The following is an 18598-nucleotide window of genomic DNA, read 5'->3' as shown; positions in this document are numbered from 1 at the left end:
AGCTGATATATTAGAAGTTCTTGTCACAGCACTCCATAATGTTTGCTATTATAATTATCCCCTTATTTTACCTCAGACAATGTACTTCCCCTCATAGTTTTAGCATCTTATCTAGTAAACGCAAGAAAATCTCTCTTGTTCACTTCAGACACTTATTTTCCTGAAAACGTCATCTCTCTTTAACTGGGTTGTAAGCTCCCTGAGTGCATGAATGTGGACCCACACTTCTTAAGAGACATTTGTCATTTTAGGTCAAAGCTTTACCTTTAGAAAGTGTTCAAGGAAATGAAAAGATTGAGACAGACTTCAGGTCTCCTTGGAACAGTCTTAACCAAATGAGATTCCTCATCACTGACGAGCCATTTATACTGGAGTTGAGAGTCAAGTAGCCGAGCGACAGATCTGGGTCCACACCCTGCCTCCACCGGTGATCAGCTGGGTGTCCCAGGACAAGGAATTTGACTTTGCTGAGACTGTTTAAAGTGTCTTTAAAACGAGGATAGTAATACTTCGTAGCATTATTTGAGTGTCAGATACGAGGTATGAAAAGCACAGAGTAAAGTCCCTCACACTTAGTGGGTACTCGTAAACGGTGGCTCTTATTATCATTACTACTAATATTATAATTATGTATTCTTCAGCATCCAATTTATTTTAATGTGACAGTCAGGTTACCTACGTATAGTACCTTTTTCTACAGGGCATAGATGTGAATAAACAGTCAAGATGTAATTGCCTCTTCTTCATGTTCTGTTACATAAATAGTGCTGATGCTGGAGTAGAACAGATTTTGTATTGCGAAATAACGGAACAGTAAATGGTAGGACAAGGAGAGTGTTAAGTACACAGTGAATTCATTAACACGTTTTCCAGGCAAATGTATATATATCATCAGTTATTTTAAGCATCAGGATAGATACTGAGTAAGAAAGCCCATGAAATACAAAATATCGAAAAAATATTTCAAATCTTTTGTGCAAAATTTAAATATAGTATTTATGATAAATATTATTTATTAAAAAAAGATGCATTCGTCGAAGAATCAGTTTTGTTACCTGTGTTGGAGCCACTAATTCCAGCTCCGAAGCTGACTCCGAGTTGAGGGTGCTTTTCTCGACACTCAGTTCTGGCTGAGATCTGTGCTCTGAGGACCTGTAACGGGATTAAGTAAATTAAGAGTACATTGAGAAAGAAATTCAGCTAGAAGTCCATCCAGGAACCTAGTTAATTTGGATCACTGAGAGCATGGAAACACAGCTTTTGTCAGAATTTTAATGAAAAGAGAGGCTTCATATATTTCAATTATGATGACCATTTTCAGAATTTCTTAAGTGGCTGCAATATGCTAGGTGTTACTGTCTCCAAATGACTTACAGTTCAGTTCAATTGTGTGCATAAAATAAGTGCAATAACATTTTTGCTACAGAAAGTTCTGCTTTATTAAACAGATACTATTTTGTTTTGGGCGGAGACTGTGCACAGATTATTTCAGGTGTGACTTCATTGAAATTTGAAAATGTCATAATAAGTGGAGATGTGTGAGGGCAACAGAAGACTGAAACTTGCTACCCTTTAGGAAGCTTTAAAAACACTGAGAAAACTTAGGTGGCCAGATATTCTCATGGGCCTCCATGGGTTTTTCTTAATACTTGCATTATCTGACAGCAGATGAATAAGTAAGCCGGAAGAGGTCAGCTGCGTAACCAGAAACATCTAATTTTAGTACCATTCATGTGCTATCACATTGAATACACACATACGTAGATATATGCATGCACCTACTTTGATTCATCAGCTCAGTCACACATTCAGAAAATCATCAACAAATGTTAAATCATGAACCTCCCAAATCTTTATTGGCTACATTTCTGACAGTTCCGATGACATGACGCAGCATTTGTAGAAGCCACACTGGAGTCCTTGGGTGGTGCAAATGGTTAACACACTCGGCTGCTAACCGAAGGGTTGGAGGTTTGAGTTTACTGAGAGGCAAAGACAAATCAGCCATTGCAAACCCTATGGAGCACAGTTCTACTCTGATACACACGGGATCTCCATGAGTCAGAATCAACTCTTCGGCAACTGGTTTGGTTACAAACCGCAATACTTAACATTGATGTACAGGGGGTTATACATGACGCCAAGTATCTGAAATGACTTAACTCATTGGCTATTTCAGTTCATAAGAGAAACAGCCATAAATGAAGCGGATGTACAAATGGCTATTTTCTCATATCAAAATATCTTACCATAGGAGCTCTTTCGATCCAGTTCTGGATGAGCACGACTTTCTCTCTGCCATTGGAAGCCCCTTGCTAGTTTGGTCTCCATGAAATTTAACATCATCCCATTTTTCCAGTTGTGTTTGAATGTCTGCTAGGGAGAGAGGAATGAGGGTGGGGCAGGGGAAGAGCATGAGGTGGGGAGAGAAGAGCAGACATGGATTAAGACGGAGAAATCTTACAGTCTGACGTTACTCATATGAACTAAGAAAACATGATTTCCCTTCAGAGCCAATGCAATTAAACAGAAGAATTGTCATAAAACCACCAAAATTGTGTTCAGGTTAGTACAGTCCAACTTGTAAGGGCTCCATCTTGGCAATATTCCTCCAGAGAACTTGAGCTGAAGGGTGATATAAAAATCTGGCAGCAAGTTTTTACTTGTCAATTAGAAGCAATACACGATTCATTTTTCCCCTTTGGCACCTAGTACAGTGCCTGACACAGATCAGATGTTCTACGTTTGTTGATACAAAATGGATTTAACCCTTTTTCTGAAAATTGCACAGAATATTTCTTTTATTTTGTGGCTAGTGATGCTTTTTAAATACTCTGCATGCCTCACAGACTTTGAGAAATATGATACATCTTAGCAATGAAGCCACATGTAGAACTATTTTCTAAGAGATAGAGGATGGGCTGTGTCTTTGGGAAAGAGTTTTGGTGGTACTATACTATGTTGGTGGCCTCAAATAGTTGATTTCTAGTCCAATTTTACAATAGCTATACTACAATCTTGTTATTTTATTTGTAATTTCTTTAATGAGAATTTCATTAGAGTTATGTAATTGCCATTTTCCAGGAGTCCTATCCTACAGCAGTGGGGCAGTGCAAGATTTTCCTCACGCTTTTCCAAAGAATGATGCTCTCAAACCCAAGGCCAACCTTTTCAAGGTCTTGTGAAAATTAATTAAAACACGTGCAGCTAAAAATAAAACTAACATCTTTTAAGATAAATTGAATTGCTTTTACAGTCAAAACAATCAAGTTGTCTTACATGACTTTATTTCAATGTTATGTGCATTCCGAATCCTGGGTGCGAGCCCGGAAATCTGGGGTAGGATGAGCATATGGAGTTCTATCCTATCAGCCTCTGGATAACGAGGATTGCTTTGAAACACTTCCGGCATGCTTCTAGAAAGAAATTCTGTTCAAAGCATGAGCCTCACTGGTAAAGGGAGGTGGGAGGAAACGGGAACACTTTTCATAGCTTTTGTATAAACCACTTAATTTTTCACCAAAGGAAAGAATTTATAATGGGGATAGAGAGAAAGGAGGCAATGGAGAAAGCCAAGAAAATGCTAAAACCATTTTCTCCCTGTGGCTTGATTCTTAGAGACTCTGGGTTCTCTCTCAGGAACAGGTAGAGAGTGGTTTGACTGTGAACGAACCACTTAAACAACTTTAGATTCTAGTTTTTTCATTTATAAAAGGGAGGCTTGCAGTCAGTGTCCTCCAAGGTCCTTTTAAAGCAATTTTTTATGACTTCTTCACAGGACATTTTCTCAAAAGCAGAGGAATGAAGTTTACTCTTTTGTTTTTAACACAACAGTTGTTGTGTTACATTGTCATGCATTTAATAATATATTTTTACACAAACGTATACATTTGATTTACTAACCTGTGCAGCTGACTAAACCTAGAACACACTGATGGTGAGGGAATAGTGGCGATAGTTATGAAGTTTTCATCCAAAGAGAAAGGGCAGGGGATAAAGGATCCTCTACAGGGTCGCTATGAGTCAGAACTGACTCAACGGCAGCGGGTTTGGTTTTTTGGTTTTTGGTATATAAAACTAGTTTGAACAGCAGGTTGGTTCTCTTCCTTTTCTCTACAGTCTATCCCAGGGTGATCTTACCTACCCATGGTTACAGTACCCATCGGTAGGCTTTTGACTCCAAATCTGCATTTCCTGCTCAGCTCTCTTTCCTGAGTCCTAGACCTATGTATTTAATGGTCGATTGGATATCTCCACATAGAAGTCCCACCGAAACCAAAAAACAAACAAACAAGCAAAAATCCCATTGCCGCCAAGTTGATTGCAACTCATAGTGACCCTATAGGACAAAGTAGTCCACCCTCCTTGCTCTCATACACACATTCATTCAGCTCCCAAGTTCTGTTATACTATTTTTTGAATCTGTCTCCCCTTCACCATCCCCTCTGTCACTATCTTGGCTAACTCTGTCATCTCCCTGTCTCCATTCCATTCTCCATACATCCACCAGAGTAGGGTTTTTCTGATATAGAATCTGTTCTGTCGCTCCTTTGTGTAAAATCCTTCAACATTGCCCATCTCCCAAATCTTAAGGGCATGGCATCCAAGACTACTATCATCTGACCCCTGGTGACTCTCAGGAGCCCTGGTGGCACAGAGGTTAAGAGCTCGGCTGCAAACCAAGTGGTCAGCAGTTTGAATCCACCAGCCACTCTTTGGAAACTCTCTGGGTCATTTCTACCCTGTCCTATAGGGTCGCTATCAGTCAGAAGCGACTCGATGGAAATGGGTTTTGGTTCTTTTTTTGGCTGGTGACTCTCAGGCTTATTTATCACCATTCCACCATCCTTGAATTCTATTAGAATACTTGTATTGAAAAAACATCTCTCTGTGTTTATCTGTCTATGCGCACCTGAATCTCTCTTTTCTCTGTACCAGGAATGTTCTGCCCTGTCTTCCCTATCCCTCTCCTGATCCGTCTTTTTCATCTGGCAAGTTCCTACTAATCCCTCAAAATGTGGTTCCCATAGCACCTCCTATAAGACATTTTCTCTAACTTCCAGGCTAGGCCAGGAGCTCGATGAATGTGTTCATATAGTATCTAACCTGGCCCCAAATATAGTATCTAGTACATATTTTATTATAATAGTTTAATAATTTTTCTATCTCCCAACTAGACTGCAAACTTACTTAGGGACCGAGGGCTTTATTATTTATCTTTGCATTTCCAGCACATAGCATGTACCTGGAACACAGTAGGCATTCACAAAAATGTTTACTGAACAAACGAGTAAGTTAATTCATGACCATCTAACATGTACACATCACAGTGCTAAGTGATTTCACATATGTATCCCATTTAATCTTCATGATAATCTTATGGATTAGTTACTAATGTGCTCCTTTTATGCATAGACACACACACACACACACACACACGCACACAGCCAGGGGAGACACATGTTTTCCTTGGCTGTCTGTAATACCTGTCACCTTCTCAGGAGAACGTAGACTAGAGTAGGTAAAAGCATGGGCTCTGAAGTCAGCTAGAGCTAGGTTCCAGTTTTACCTCTACCCCTTACTAACTGTGAGATCTTGGGAAAATATTTACATTTGCAAAACCTGGTTCCTCACTTATTTCAAAGAGCTTTCGTGAGGCTCTAGTGAGCTAATATATGTAAGTCATGTAGCGCAGTCCCTGGTTATTCTAAGTCATCAATAAGTGGCTATTATCATCGTATGAGATATATTTCCGAACATGTTACATGCTACTGTTTGGTCTGGCTGTCCCTGGACCTTGTGTTGGAGTTTTTCACTGATGTGTCTTCCCCATAAGACTGAACACTCCTAGAGGGCAGGCTCATGTCTTATTTTATTTGTAAACCCAGTGCCTGGCATGGTGCCTGGCATCTATCAAGAACCCAATACATGTGGGTTGAATAAATGAGTCAATTAATCAATACCAGTTACTCAAAGTTGAGCTCTCAATCCAAGCAGAAAAGAACACGTGCCCCAGGAATAAGAGGTGGAAATAGACTGAAGGTCTAATTGCCTCCTTTGCCACGAAACCAGAAGAAATTGATGGTGCCCGGCTACCAGTACTGAACATTTTGATCAAGGACCCGATCATTGGATCTTGATCAAAAGAAGGAAAAAACGTGGAACTGAACTTCAAAATCTCATTGGAAACCAGATTTACTGGATGCATCAAAACTGGAGGAACCCCCAAATCTATTGCCTGGAAACAACTTTTAAGCTTAAACTGAAACGGCCCCATGAAGTCATCTTTAAATTAAACAATTTAGCTCATTTAATAAAGAACGTTTGCCATGTGCGTGGCACTGTCTTAAAGAATCATCTATATGAGATTAAATAGACAACAGTGGCTCTAAAACACAGGGGAGAACTTTAAGGGGCAGAGAGTCTAAGTTAACTGTCGTGAAACAATGTGGGCAGAGATTGGGAGAATGGTGATGTAATGTGACGTACATAAGCATCGTCAGTGAACTGTGCATGTAAAAACTGTTGAATGGTTGTATGTTTTGTTGTGTATATTTTCATGAAAAAGATATAAAAAAAAAAAGAACCTGTGCCCTGATCAATTTCCTAAATGGAATTCATCTTTCCCATTCCTTTGTCCACTGTCTTAATGTCATTTATGGAATTTCCTTGTAGCAACATTTGGTTGGTAAGCTTTTGTCTTCCAGTAGGGCAAGGTTGAGTGGCAGCAGAAGCAAGCCATGGTCTTACCTAAATCTAAGGATGATGTCTCGGGGGCTCTGAGTGGCTGGCCTTTCTGCTCAGCGTCTGCACTGATGAGGTCAGATCCATCAGCCTTTTTCTTGAGGGATGAGGTTTTTGATGAGGCCTCTGACTTCTTGGCTTTGGTCTGAGTTTGAGAGACTGGTTCACTCAGGTCTAGGAGATCTAAGCCTGTGGTCAGTACTGTAAGAGAGGAAAGAGGTTGAGACAAGCCCACTTACTGCCCTGAAATCATCTTTAAAGATAAGCTTCCGCTGGGGACAGAGGAGAAGTTGTGCTTGTAGTGTAGACTAGAAGCATCAAATTAAGTTAGCTCAGCATTAATTTATAAAGACAGGCTGTGTTTAGCCTGGGATGTTTTGTTACATGTTCTCCTTTATTTGCCGTGGTGTAAATCAGGAAGACAGAACTTGGACCAGCCTCACCAGTGATGCAGCTTTGAATGAAATTAAAATGTTACAATTGAATCTGAGTTCAGGTAATGCTTATTTATTGTTTTGCTTTATTTACAGAGAAGGTTTATTTTAGATGTCCGTTTTTGCAGAGAAGGGTATCTCTACCACTTTTGGAGATATACTTGCAAAACAGTTGAGAGAAAGATTTGGTGAAGTGTCTGAGTGCCCTTCTGCTTTAATTTTAAGTTTCTAAAGTATACAGGGTATAAGGAATGCTGTTAATCATCTTTTATTTAATTAAGTAATTTAATCAGAAAATAGCATGCTGTTTGGGCTCACACGAGAAAGGTATCTTATAATCCACAGTTGATGAATAGTTGCACATGTTAATGCCCTTGCTGTTTAATATGCAAATTTAAATTTGAATGTAACAAACCATAAAACTGAAACACTTTTACTTCCTAGCAAGTTGATTACACTGTATTAAATACTGCAATAAAGGAAGAAACAATAATTTGTTTCAGTGAAAACTAGGCAAATGAGAATTAAAAAGGCAAGCTTTGTAACTCTTCCCTTCCTCTTTCTCTTAGCAGTGACCTTAACACGTGTTTGACTAGCTCTGTGAGAAACAGAACATTTCAAATTAAAGAGGTTCCCTCCAGCCCTACCTCTCCACCAGCTCGGCTGCTTCCCTAGGGGGAAGCTGGCTGCTGATCAGGCCTAGCGGCTTCCTGGCTGAGGACCTCTCCTCCCAGTCAGCTTAGGACAGCCACAGAGGTGATGCAGACACTCTGTGTTCACCCGCCTCACACAGTCCTAAAGAACCAGCCCCTCCTATGGGTCTTCACCACTCCTCCTCATTGGCTATCCAGCTTTTCCTTTCGGTGGGGAATGGACTTTTGCCAACTGTCTCAACACTCGTCCATCTGCTGCCCCCTTGCACTCAAGGCAGGGTCAGGGCTCCACTGACCTCACAACCAGGATTTCTTGAGAAGTGCACTGCCTTCACAGGCTAAGCACCCCGATGGGATCCTTAGAACAGTGTGTCAAACTTTACTCTTAAAAATCCTGTTTTTGATTGCAGTCACAAACCACGGTGGTTGTACGTTGGGTGGTGAAGTGGAAACACCAGACTCCCCCGTGCCTAGCTGTGTGGCTTGGGGTAAATGTCTCGACTTCTCTGAGCTTCCGTCTCCTCATCTGCAAAACGGGGAATTAACAGGTGATCTCTTCTGAAAGGTCACAGCCGTGAAGACCCTGCGGAGCAGTTCTACTCTGCACACGTGGGGTTGCCATGAGTCGGAATCGACTCTATAGCAACTGGTTTGGTTTGATTTTGGCTCTTTTCGGTATGATATGAGGATTACATTATATAATGCGTGTAAAGTGCCAGGCATACAACAGCTACCAAATAAATGTTATTTCTATTCCTTGGCGGCCAATTTGTGGTGTTTTTCTTTCCTTTTCCTTTTTGCTGATCTCACATTTTCTCTGTTCCTTTCTATTTCAGGCAGAACCAGATCCACACAATGAAAGAGGAAACTCCCCTGGGAGTGAAATGGAGGATGAGACAGAGGTGCTGCTTCTGCAGAGGATCCTATGAAGCCAATTTATCATGAAGTGGCCCCAAAGTGTCAGCTTATCTCATCCGAGTCTTCCTGGGGAGTCAGGAGCCACTTTCCGATGCGGAGATGCTCTGAGATAGAAGGAGCGCTCTGCGGCCACGCAGCACTTGAATGTGAGGGGAGAGAACTGGCGTTCAGAGCTAAGCTGCCTGGTTTCAGGCGCACAACTCAAGCATGGCAAGCAGCCCAGACAGGCTAGCATGCCAGACACTTGATACCCATCGAACAGTTAACAGACACTTCCAGGCCACTGTTACACTGGCCGGGACTCCAGGCCCAAAGTGATTTCCTTAGAATAGAAGGAAGGAAGTCGATGAAAGTCTCTGGAATGCCATGTATGTCTTTTTTTTTTTTCCTAATTGTATAATTAGGAATTAGTCGTTTGCTCCTGGACTTCTTTTTGAAGCAAATTATATAGGCTTAGTCTACTTGTACGCAGGAAGTGCATTTGTTACAAAACAAAAACTGGTGAGTATTAATTTAATTCTCTATCTGCTTCTCACCAGTCAGAAAAAATGAATTACTAAAAAGAGTGAATTAGGAATTCAAACTGGGCTCAGTGCCGCTCTTTTCCCCTCCGAAGTGTTCTTGGCATTTCCTGCGTTTGTTCTGAGCTCTCCGTCCCTTTGTTCTCGCCCCAGAAAATGTGAAACAAGTGCTGGGTGCACACAGGCCTTGTTTGTTACGCAGCTGATGAAGGAGGTGGCCTGAGGTCAAAGGGCAAGCTTTGAAGCTTGGAGAGTCCCCAGGGACCTCAATTTCAAAAGCATAGATGGGTAGGTGTAGCCTTTCACCCTCTGGAGGAAGACAAGTCCTGTCAAGCGTGCGCGCGCGCGTGTGTGTGTGTATGTCTTTTAGTTAAGATGAAAAATATGTGTCTCACTGCTCCTTATGGGCTTCAGAGATAGCATGTGTTGGCATGGCAGAGGCTGTCTGCTCTGCTGATTTTCTTAACCCAATTTTAAAGAGTCACTCAGGCACATGAAAGTCTGGGGTCCAGTGTCTGTGTATTTAAATTAATCAGCACAAAATACAATCACCTCTTATAAGCCTGTTGCCATCCAGTCGATTCTGATTCCTGGTGAGCTGATGTGTTACTGAGTGGAACTGCTCCATAACGTCTTCTTGACTGTATCTTTATGGAAGCAGATCTCCAGGCCTAATCTCCATGGTGCCTCCGGGTGGGTTTGAACCACCAACCTTTAGGTTAGTAGTTGGATGCAAACTGTTTGTTCCACCCAGGGACGTTTTTCCACCTCTTACACTGGATGTGAAAACGTGTGTGTGTGTGTGTTTGTAAACCCAATGAAATATCTTCCGGGAATAACCTTCTTTTCAAGTATAGACTTTCATACATGGGCTGCATATCATCACCTCTTACAGTGGATGTGAAAACGTGTGTGTGTGTGTTTGTAAACCCAGTGAAGTATCTTCTGGGAATAACCCTGGTCATGGTTTGAATTATGTCCCCCCAAAAATGTGTGTATCAATTTGGCTAGGCCATGATTCCTGGTACTGTGTGATTTTCCTGTATGTTGTAAACCTGCCTCTATGATGTTAATGAGGGAGGATGGGTGGCAGTTGTGTTAGTAAGGCAGGACCTGATCTACAAGACTGGATTGTGTCCTGAGGCAATCTCTTTTGAGATATAAAAGACAGAAGTGAGCAGAGAGACAGGGGGACCTCATACCGTCAAGAAAGTAGTGCCAGGAGCAGAGCACGTCCTTTGGACCGGGGTCCCTGCGTGGAGAAGCTCCTAGTCTGGGGGAACACTGATGAGAAGGCCGAGAGAGAGAAAGCCTTCCCCTGGAGCTGACACCCTGAATTTGGACTTTTAGCCTACTTTAACTGTGAGGAAATAAACTTCTCTTCATTAAAACCATCCACTTGTGGTGTTTCTGTTATAGCAGCACTGGATGACTAAGACAACCCTATTTTCATGTGTAGACTTTCGTACATGGGCTGCATGTCACCACCTCTTACAGTGGATGTGAAAACGTGTGTGTGTGTAAACCCAATGAAGTATCTTCTGGGAATAATCCTCTTTTCATGCATAGACTTTTGTACATGGGCTGCACGTCACCACTCACAGCTTCTTGGGCTGTATGGTTCTCCCCAGAGAGTTATTCCCTTCACTCTTGCCGGCTGCAACAGGGTGAGTTTGCAGCTCAGGGGCTATATTTTCCCAGTTATGCCGTGTAGCACTTTGTCCTGAATTCTTCACTTTAGTTCAGCTAACCCATTTTGGTGTATGATGTTATCTAGCCATTGCACATACAGTAAGGCATCACGGGACAGTGGTGAAATGACCTGGTCAGATCCTGGCCCTGCCATGTGCTAGCTGTGTTGGGCAAGCTACTGAGTTGCTCTGAGTCTTACTAGTCACCTGCCTAAAACAGGGATAAGACTCCACTTCACAGAGTGAAACACTAAGTGGAGTGCTTTGTCTAAAGCTCTTAGAACAACATCGAAGCTTTGTAACAATTCACATAAATATTATCAGTCCCAGGAGACAGTGGGGTCACTAGGGTTGGTGTTACCTAGTGGGATAACTCATGGTGTCCACGCCCCCCACCCCCAAGGACCTCCTCCCGTACCAGACGGTACAGAATCCTTAGTAATGTTTATTATCAATTTTAATAATAGAACAATGTGATAAACACAGTTGTGAATTCCTTAAATGGAATATTTCTTAGATTATATGAACGTTGTTGTCAGGTGCCATCGAGTCGGCTCCGACTCATCGCGACCCCGTGGACAACAGAACGAAACACTGCCCGGTCCTGCGCCATCCTCACAATTGTTGCCGTGTTTGAGCCCATTGTTGTAGCCACTGTGTCAATCCATTTCACTGAGAATCTTCCTCTTTTTCGCTGACCCTTTACCAAAAATGATGTCCTTCTCCAGGCGCTGGTCCCTCCTGATAACATGTCCAAAGTACATGAGATAAGTCTGGCCATCCTCACTTCTAAGGAGCATTCTTGCTGTACTTCTTCCAGCACAGATTGGTTCATCTTTCTGGCAGTCCATGGTATAGTCAACATTCTTCACCAACACCATAATACAAATGCATCAGTTCTTCTTAGGCCTTCCTTATTCAGGGTCCAGCTTTCACATGCATATGAGGCGACTGAAAATACCATGGCTTGGGTCAGGCGCACCGGAGTCCTCAAGGTGACACCTTTGCTTTTTAACACTTTTAGGAAGTCTTTTGCAGCAGAGTTGCCATTTTTTTGGTAAATCTTTCTACACTGAATTACATGATTAGTTACAACATTATTAGTAACTGAATGGAAGGCTTTTTGGATTTTTCTCCTTTTCCTTTAATCACTAATTCATTCTCGAAAAAGTTACTGATAGAAATTCGCAAATGCTAACCGCCACAATGTGTAGCTAAAACACAGAGAATCGGACAAGAGACGCCGCTCTAGGAGCCCCACCCCGGCAACAACACAAACAGCGCGCTTGGAGCACGTGCAGACAAAGCCGCAGGATTCGAAGTGTCATTCTAACTGGGTAACAGTGACAGCTCTGACTGCAGCCCGTTAGAAGGTTCAAAAAGTAAATTAGCACAGAGTTTTAGCCTTGTGGGTATACTGATACATGCAAGCTGGGCTTACGAAAAATGTTTTTGTTGCTATAACTACAGAGATATTTTATACAAAATAATAAATTTCTGCTGAAATATTGCACAGAAATTTTATAGAAAGTCATTTTGGTGTCACGGCCTCTAAGAGTGTCACTCGGTGCGGTCCACACCCCCCGCACCCCTCCCCAGTGATGTCATGGCTAGGAGACTCTATTGAAAGCACTCATGCTTCAAGCAGACTAGACATACGAGGTTGCAAATAATTATCAAAACTATTTATTGAGTGTACATAATATAGTAAATGCTTATAGGTTGCTATGAGTTGGAATGGACTTGACAGCCATGTGTTTGGGTGCTTGGATTTTAAGTGTTCATGAGTATTTTGTTTAATCCTTATAATATCTCTGTGAAATAGGTGTTCTAATTTTACATATGAGAAAACTGAGGCTTGGGGATATTAAGTAACTTGCCCAGAGTCACACAGCTGGCATGGTAGATGGAATAATGACCCTCTGAATATATTCATGTCTGAATCCCTGGGACCTGTGACAATGTTACATGGAAAAAAACACTTTGTAGATGTGATTAAATTAGGAACTTAAGACGGAAAGAATATCCAGGTGGGTCCAATCTAATCAGAAAGGTCCCTATAAGATGGAGGCACGTGGGTCAAAGTCAGAAAAGGAGATATGAGGATGGAAATAGAGGTCAGAGGGAAACCTAGGTTAGAGAGAGAGCACGGAAAGACACACAGAGAGAGAGACTGACTGGCTGATTTGAAGATGCTAGACTGTTGGTTTTGAAGATGCTAGACTGTTGGTTTTGAAGATGGAGGAAGCAGCCATGAGCCGAGGAATGCAGGTGGCTTCTAGAGGCTGGAAAAGGCAAGGAAGTGAATTCTCCTCGACAGCCTCCAGAAGGAACGCGGCCCTGCTGACACCTTGATTTCAAGACTTCTGACCTCTAGAACTGTACGATAATAAATTTGTGTTGTTCTAAGGCACTAAGTTTGTGGTCATTTGTTGCAGCTGTGATAGGAAATTAATACATCTGTGCCTACCAGGACTCAAACACGGGCCTGTCCCTCCAAAGCCAGTGTTCTTCACCACTTCTCTCTAAACTTTATCCCAACCTGAGGCAGGGGCTCTAGAGTGGGCTTTCCAGTCTTTAGTTCAGCACCGCATTATCTGGCAATTTAGGTCGCCTGAGACATGACTTAACCACATTATCTGGCAATTTGGGTCATCTGAGACATGACTTAAATGCCTGGCTAGCTCAGAAACTTTTTTTTCTTGACGGCCTAATTCCACTGGGTGGAATTTCCTAAGGATGAAAGATAATCCTTTACCTAAATGCTTGCTTCTGTTAATCTTAACACCTGATTGAAAATCACAGCCTATTGAACTGGAAGGCTCCCACAGGGCACTGAAAATGTTTATGAATACTAGATTACCTGGGCTGGGAGGTGAGGCTGCTCAAAACAGTTAGACTAAAATAGCGCCTTGGGGGCACTTGGCTGCTACCGAAAGGTCAGTGGTTCGAACCCACCAGCAGCTCCATGGGAGAACGATGTGGCAGTCTGCTTTTGTAAAGATTTACAGCCTTGGAAACTCTACGGGGCAGTTCTACTCTGTCCTACAGGGTCGCTGTGAGTAGGAATTGACTCCACGGCAACAGGTATTATGAAGCCCTGTTTTGATACTTTGAAAAGTGCAATGCTATTAATACCACTACTGTGTAATGAGCTTTGGATTTTTAGTGAATTTCTCCAAAGCAGTAAATCTAGATGGAATGGCCACACAGGACAGAACAAGGTGTGACCTTAACTGGTTCAGTCAGTGACTATGGCTCAAGGAGCCGATGGGACTTTGTTCTGTTTTGTAAGTTACCCTGGCATTCCAGAAAACATAGTCAATACTCTCTAATATAGTAGTTACAAAGCAAAGTCCTTTAGGCAGAATTTTGTCAGTGATGTCAAATAAATTGGACTTAAATAATTTAATCAGTCTTCTCCTTTTTCCTGGAATATGTAATTAAAACTACTATCCACATTCTGGAGGTATTTCTAACCCTTCTCTCAAGAGGTATACCACTGGGCTCATGGCTATTTGGGTTTCAAAGAATGTATTTTGTAAATATTATGCTAATTTTGCAGTTGTGCTATTTTGTTAGGTGGCTATGGCAGGATGGTGAACTTTGTTGAGGGAACTCTTCCCCTAGATGTCAAGGAGTAAGAATAAATTTCTCTGAACCATGCAAAATGTTTCTTCTGTAGTAATTCTTCACCGAATGGTTCAAGTTTATGGAGAAAATACTCTCAGATGATGTACATCAATAGGTGTAAGCCGAGGATCTGGTATTTCTTGGAAAAAGAGTCTGTCTTGTGCTTTGAAATGTATTCGAGTTTGTTAAGAGATCACAGAGCAACAAGTTATTCTTATAGTAATTAGTTGTCTAATAATACAACTGGTACCTTAAAATATCTACTAGTTAATTGTAGAACATTTGATAAGTGAATCCGTGTATAATATACACTTATTTACCATTTTAAAATCAAAGATATTAGCAATTAATTTGGTTGAGCTACTACTACTAGGGTTACAATCTGAGAGGGCCAAAGGAATTACGTAGCTGTCTACCTGGATCGAAGCCAAATTCAAGAGAATGTAGGATATTAATGGCAAAAAATGGAAAACATTCTTATATGGCCAACTTGAAAGATATCATCACTGGATGACAAGAAGTTAGTTCTAAAGTAGAAATAAGAAGAAAGTAAAAAATATAAATTGAAACACTTCAGAAAAAAATTATAATTTAGAACTTCTCTAGGTGGCGCTAACAGTTTGTGGTTCAAACCTGCCGCAGTACCACAAAAGGAAAGCCTGGCCATCTGCTTACGTAAAGATTATAGCCAAGAAAACCCTATAGAGAAGTTTTATTTTGTAACATGGTTACAGAGCAAAATCAGTTGGTATTGAATATATGGCGACAGGTTTGGTTTGGATTTGGGGATGAGGTGGGGAATGAAGCAGAAGATGAACATGTTCTTCTAAGGTTAGTAGAGGAAAAAAAAATCATTTGACTGATTCTTGGAAAAGATATTTCTTATATAAGATCTGTATTCCTTAGAGATTTAAAAAATTATAATGTTTTGCCTTGAAACATATTTTTAAGGTTAAATAACACATCAAACAAGCGTCTTCCTTCAGGATAAAAACCTATGCATCCAGCTACACTGAAGGGCAAGGATGAGAAAAGAGAACCACACAGTCTGAGAACATCATTTAACCAGACCCCTTACTTAGGAGGACAATGCCGTCTACACTGGGTCACAAGAAATTACACATTCTTTCGATTTTTTCGAAATATTTCACAGGTCTCTCTTTTATATGTTTGAAGAGTCAAGACAAAAAGTAGCTTTTGAGTTGAATCTTATGCTGCTCTTCCCAAGGATGGGTCCTTCCTAAGTGACTTAGTTTTGGCATCAGTGAGAACTGGGAAGTGCAGACGGTACTGGAATGAAGACCTGAGGAACTTCAATCCTTTGTGGCTTCTTCTTTGAACCATGGGAACTTCTCAGTGCATCCAGTTCTCATGGACCCACCAGGAGCCCAGTTTGTCTGCAGTTAGAGAAACAAGGCTTCTCTGTATTTTTCTGGGGGTAGTTCTACGGTTTCAAAGGGGTGAGCTCCAGTTTCATAGATCAGAGGGATGAATCTGCCCTGATGGTATCTGAACTTTAGTTTTTTGCCTAAAATGTACCAACTACAATTTTATTTGCTTGATTACTGAAAGCGATAGTCGAATATAGAAAATGGTTGCTTGGGTGTGATGTAAAAAAGTTAACGAATTTGAAAGAAAAGTGTTGGCAACATTGTTTTCATCTGATATCTAGCAGTAATGGTAACGTCAGCTAAAGCTTATGCTCTGTTAAACACTTACAGAGATTACTTCGTTCAATCTTCCCAAGTCGCCTATGAGATATGTTGTTGTTGATCGGTTCCAGCTCATGGAGACCCCATGTGTGCAGAATAGAACTGCTCCACAGGGTTTTCAAAGCTGTGACCTTTCAGAAGCAGATTGCCAGGCCTATCTCCCAAGGCGCCTCTGGGTGGGTTCAAACCGCCAACATTTTGGTTAGTAGTGAGCACTTAACCTTCTGCGCCACCAAGGACTCCTGTATGAGATATAGATCTTACTATTATTAGATATATGAGGAAGCCTAGGCTTAATTAAGCAAGCTGTCCAAGGACACAGAGCAACTAAGTGGCAGAGCTGGGATGTGAACTCATGAAGTTTGACCCCAGAATCTTAGACTACGTTCCCACATACAGTGTTTGTATCTATGTTAGTTACTCTTGTAGTTGTAAGCTTTAGCATTTAAAAAAAAAAAAAAAAATCACAATTCCCTTCTCCTTCAATTTTCGTTACTTACTTAGAAGTATAATGAAAGTACACACGTTAACACCAAGTTGAGACCACAACGGCAAAATGAAACAGATTTCACGAGGTAGTACGTGACTTCTTTTTCTGTTAAATTCTGTCCTGCACATCCAGCATAAGCTTTGCTCTTCTATTCAGAGAATCATTATTTCATTCTTATTTGAATGACATGCCTTTGAATGTGAATGTTGACTGAATGAAATCATGCAGAAAGGCAGCATCTGATGAAGGTGTGATTCATACCAGAGGCAGCCTTATTTACTCATTGGATGATACTTATTGAGTGCCTATGTGTGCCAGGCACTGTGCCAGAGGATGATTTACTGGTGTGCATGCTTGATTCCAAAAGAATGCTCAAATAAATTGTTGTAAGAGGGGATAAGTAACACATTTACATGACTGAAAATGAAACTGGCTTTATGCTATCTATCCTAAGGGTCGGGGGTGGGGGTAAGGGTGGCTCAGTGGCAGACTTCCAGTCTTCCATGGGGGAGACCTGGGTTTGATTCCCGGCCAACGCACCTCAAGTGCAGCCACCACCCATCTGTCAGTGGAGTCTTGTGTGTCGCTATGATGCTGAACAGGTTTCAGTGAAGCTTCTAGACCAAGATGGACTAGAAAGAAAGGCCTGGTGATCATTTCCAAAAAATCAACCAATGAAATCCCAATGATCTGACCCCTTTGTGCCTGGAGTTGCCATGAGTCGGGGGCTGACTTGATGGCAGTTAACAGTGAAAAAGGTCTAGGACATTTTGATTGTCATTTCAATCCACGTGAAGGGAACTTTCATGGTTTTATTTTACTGAACTTTTGTCACACAAAATATTTCTGGAAATAATTAGGCTATCAGCCAGAACTTGAAAATCCTAACTCTGAAATAGATGCATCTGTTTTCTTAATGTGATGTGACTTGAGAGGCGAAGAAGTAAATATGAAAATACGCCCTGAAAGTCGACGCATTGCTAGTAGTGGTACACTTATGTTCAGGAAAATTGGCTGGGCCGTATACACTGTGGTTTCGTATATAATGAACAGTGATTTATTTTTTCTGGCTGAATAGTATGTGCTGTAAAGTTTCATTTGGTTGTAAAGATTATTCCCCACTGAAAATGTACCGTGGGAAGAAAACAAAAATTTTTATTGTAGTTAAAATTAACTCCACTTGAGGGGCAGTTAAAAGTGAAAGAATTACCGGCTGTATTGGACGTTACTGGCCTTGCTGTTGCCTCTGATTTGGTCTCACAGAGGAAGTCATCGATGGAGGGGCTCAGGAGGGGCCTGCTTTCCTGCTGCTCATTCACCAGCTGAGAACAAATGAACACAGGCGTCAAAGGGCTTTTGTTACACTGCAGAATCAGAAGAAATAAAATGCAGCCTTGCAACAAAATGAGAAGAGCAAGCCTATCAAAAAAAGGAAATAAATACAGGCAGTCCCCGGGTTACGAACGTCCGACTTACGGACAACTCGTACTTAAGAATGGACTGTCATAAAGCCCATTATAGTAAACATTTGAGTAAATACATACAATGGTTCATAATAATGAACTCACGCACTACTTCGTGACATCATGAAAAGATTGCACTGTTTGGAAGTGTTTGTTAAGTGTTTGACAAGCACAGAAAGGTAAACTATATACTGTATACTAAGACAAACGTTCTACTGACGCTAAAAAAGAACCATATGTACTTGTCCCAACTGACCTACAAACTCAGCTTAAAGACAGACTTAGGAACAGATCTCGTTGTAACCCGGGTACTGCCTGTAATTAAATAAATAGAGTGGG

At 41.3% G+C, this 18598-nt stretch overlaps 1 protein-coding gene across 10 annotated transcripts in view; it reads right to left on the bottom strand.

Moving 5' to 3' along the window:
• Positions 1-18598, bottom strand: part of PEX5L (peroxisomal biogenesis factor 5 like) — a 239956-nt gene that overhangs the window by 68470 nt on the left and 152888 nt on the right. For 7 of the 10 annotated variants that reach the window (XM_004382311.2, XM_004382307.1, XM_004382313.2 and 4 more), the window contains 4 exons: positions 18007-18118; positions 6751-6945; positions 2250-2373; positions 1056-1152 (listed from right to left, as the gene is read on the bottom strand). In XM_004382311.2, the coding sequence (XP_004382368.1) occupies positions 1056-1152; positions 2250-2373; positions 6751-6945; positions 18007-18118 (528 nt within the window). The remainder of the gene's footprint in view (positions 1-1055; positions 1153-2249; positions 2374-6750; positions 6946-18006; positions 18119-18598) is intronic. The other 3 variants (XM_004382314.2, XM_023736840.1, XM_012557254.2) reach the window with 1 other exon arrangement.

Source organism: Trichechus manatus, unplaced genomic scaffold, assembly GCF_000243295.1.
Source record: "Trichechus manatus latirostris isolate Lorelei unplaced genomic scaffold, TriManLat1.0 scaffold00092, whole genome shotgun sequence".
Taxonomy (NCBI): Eukaryota; Metazoa; Chordata; class Mammalia; order Sirenia; family Trichechidae; genus Trichechus; species Trichechus manatus.
Note: the sequence above shows the minus strand (reverse complement) of the source record. Positions and strands in the feature narration are given on the sequence as shown.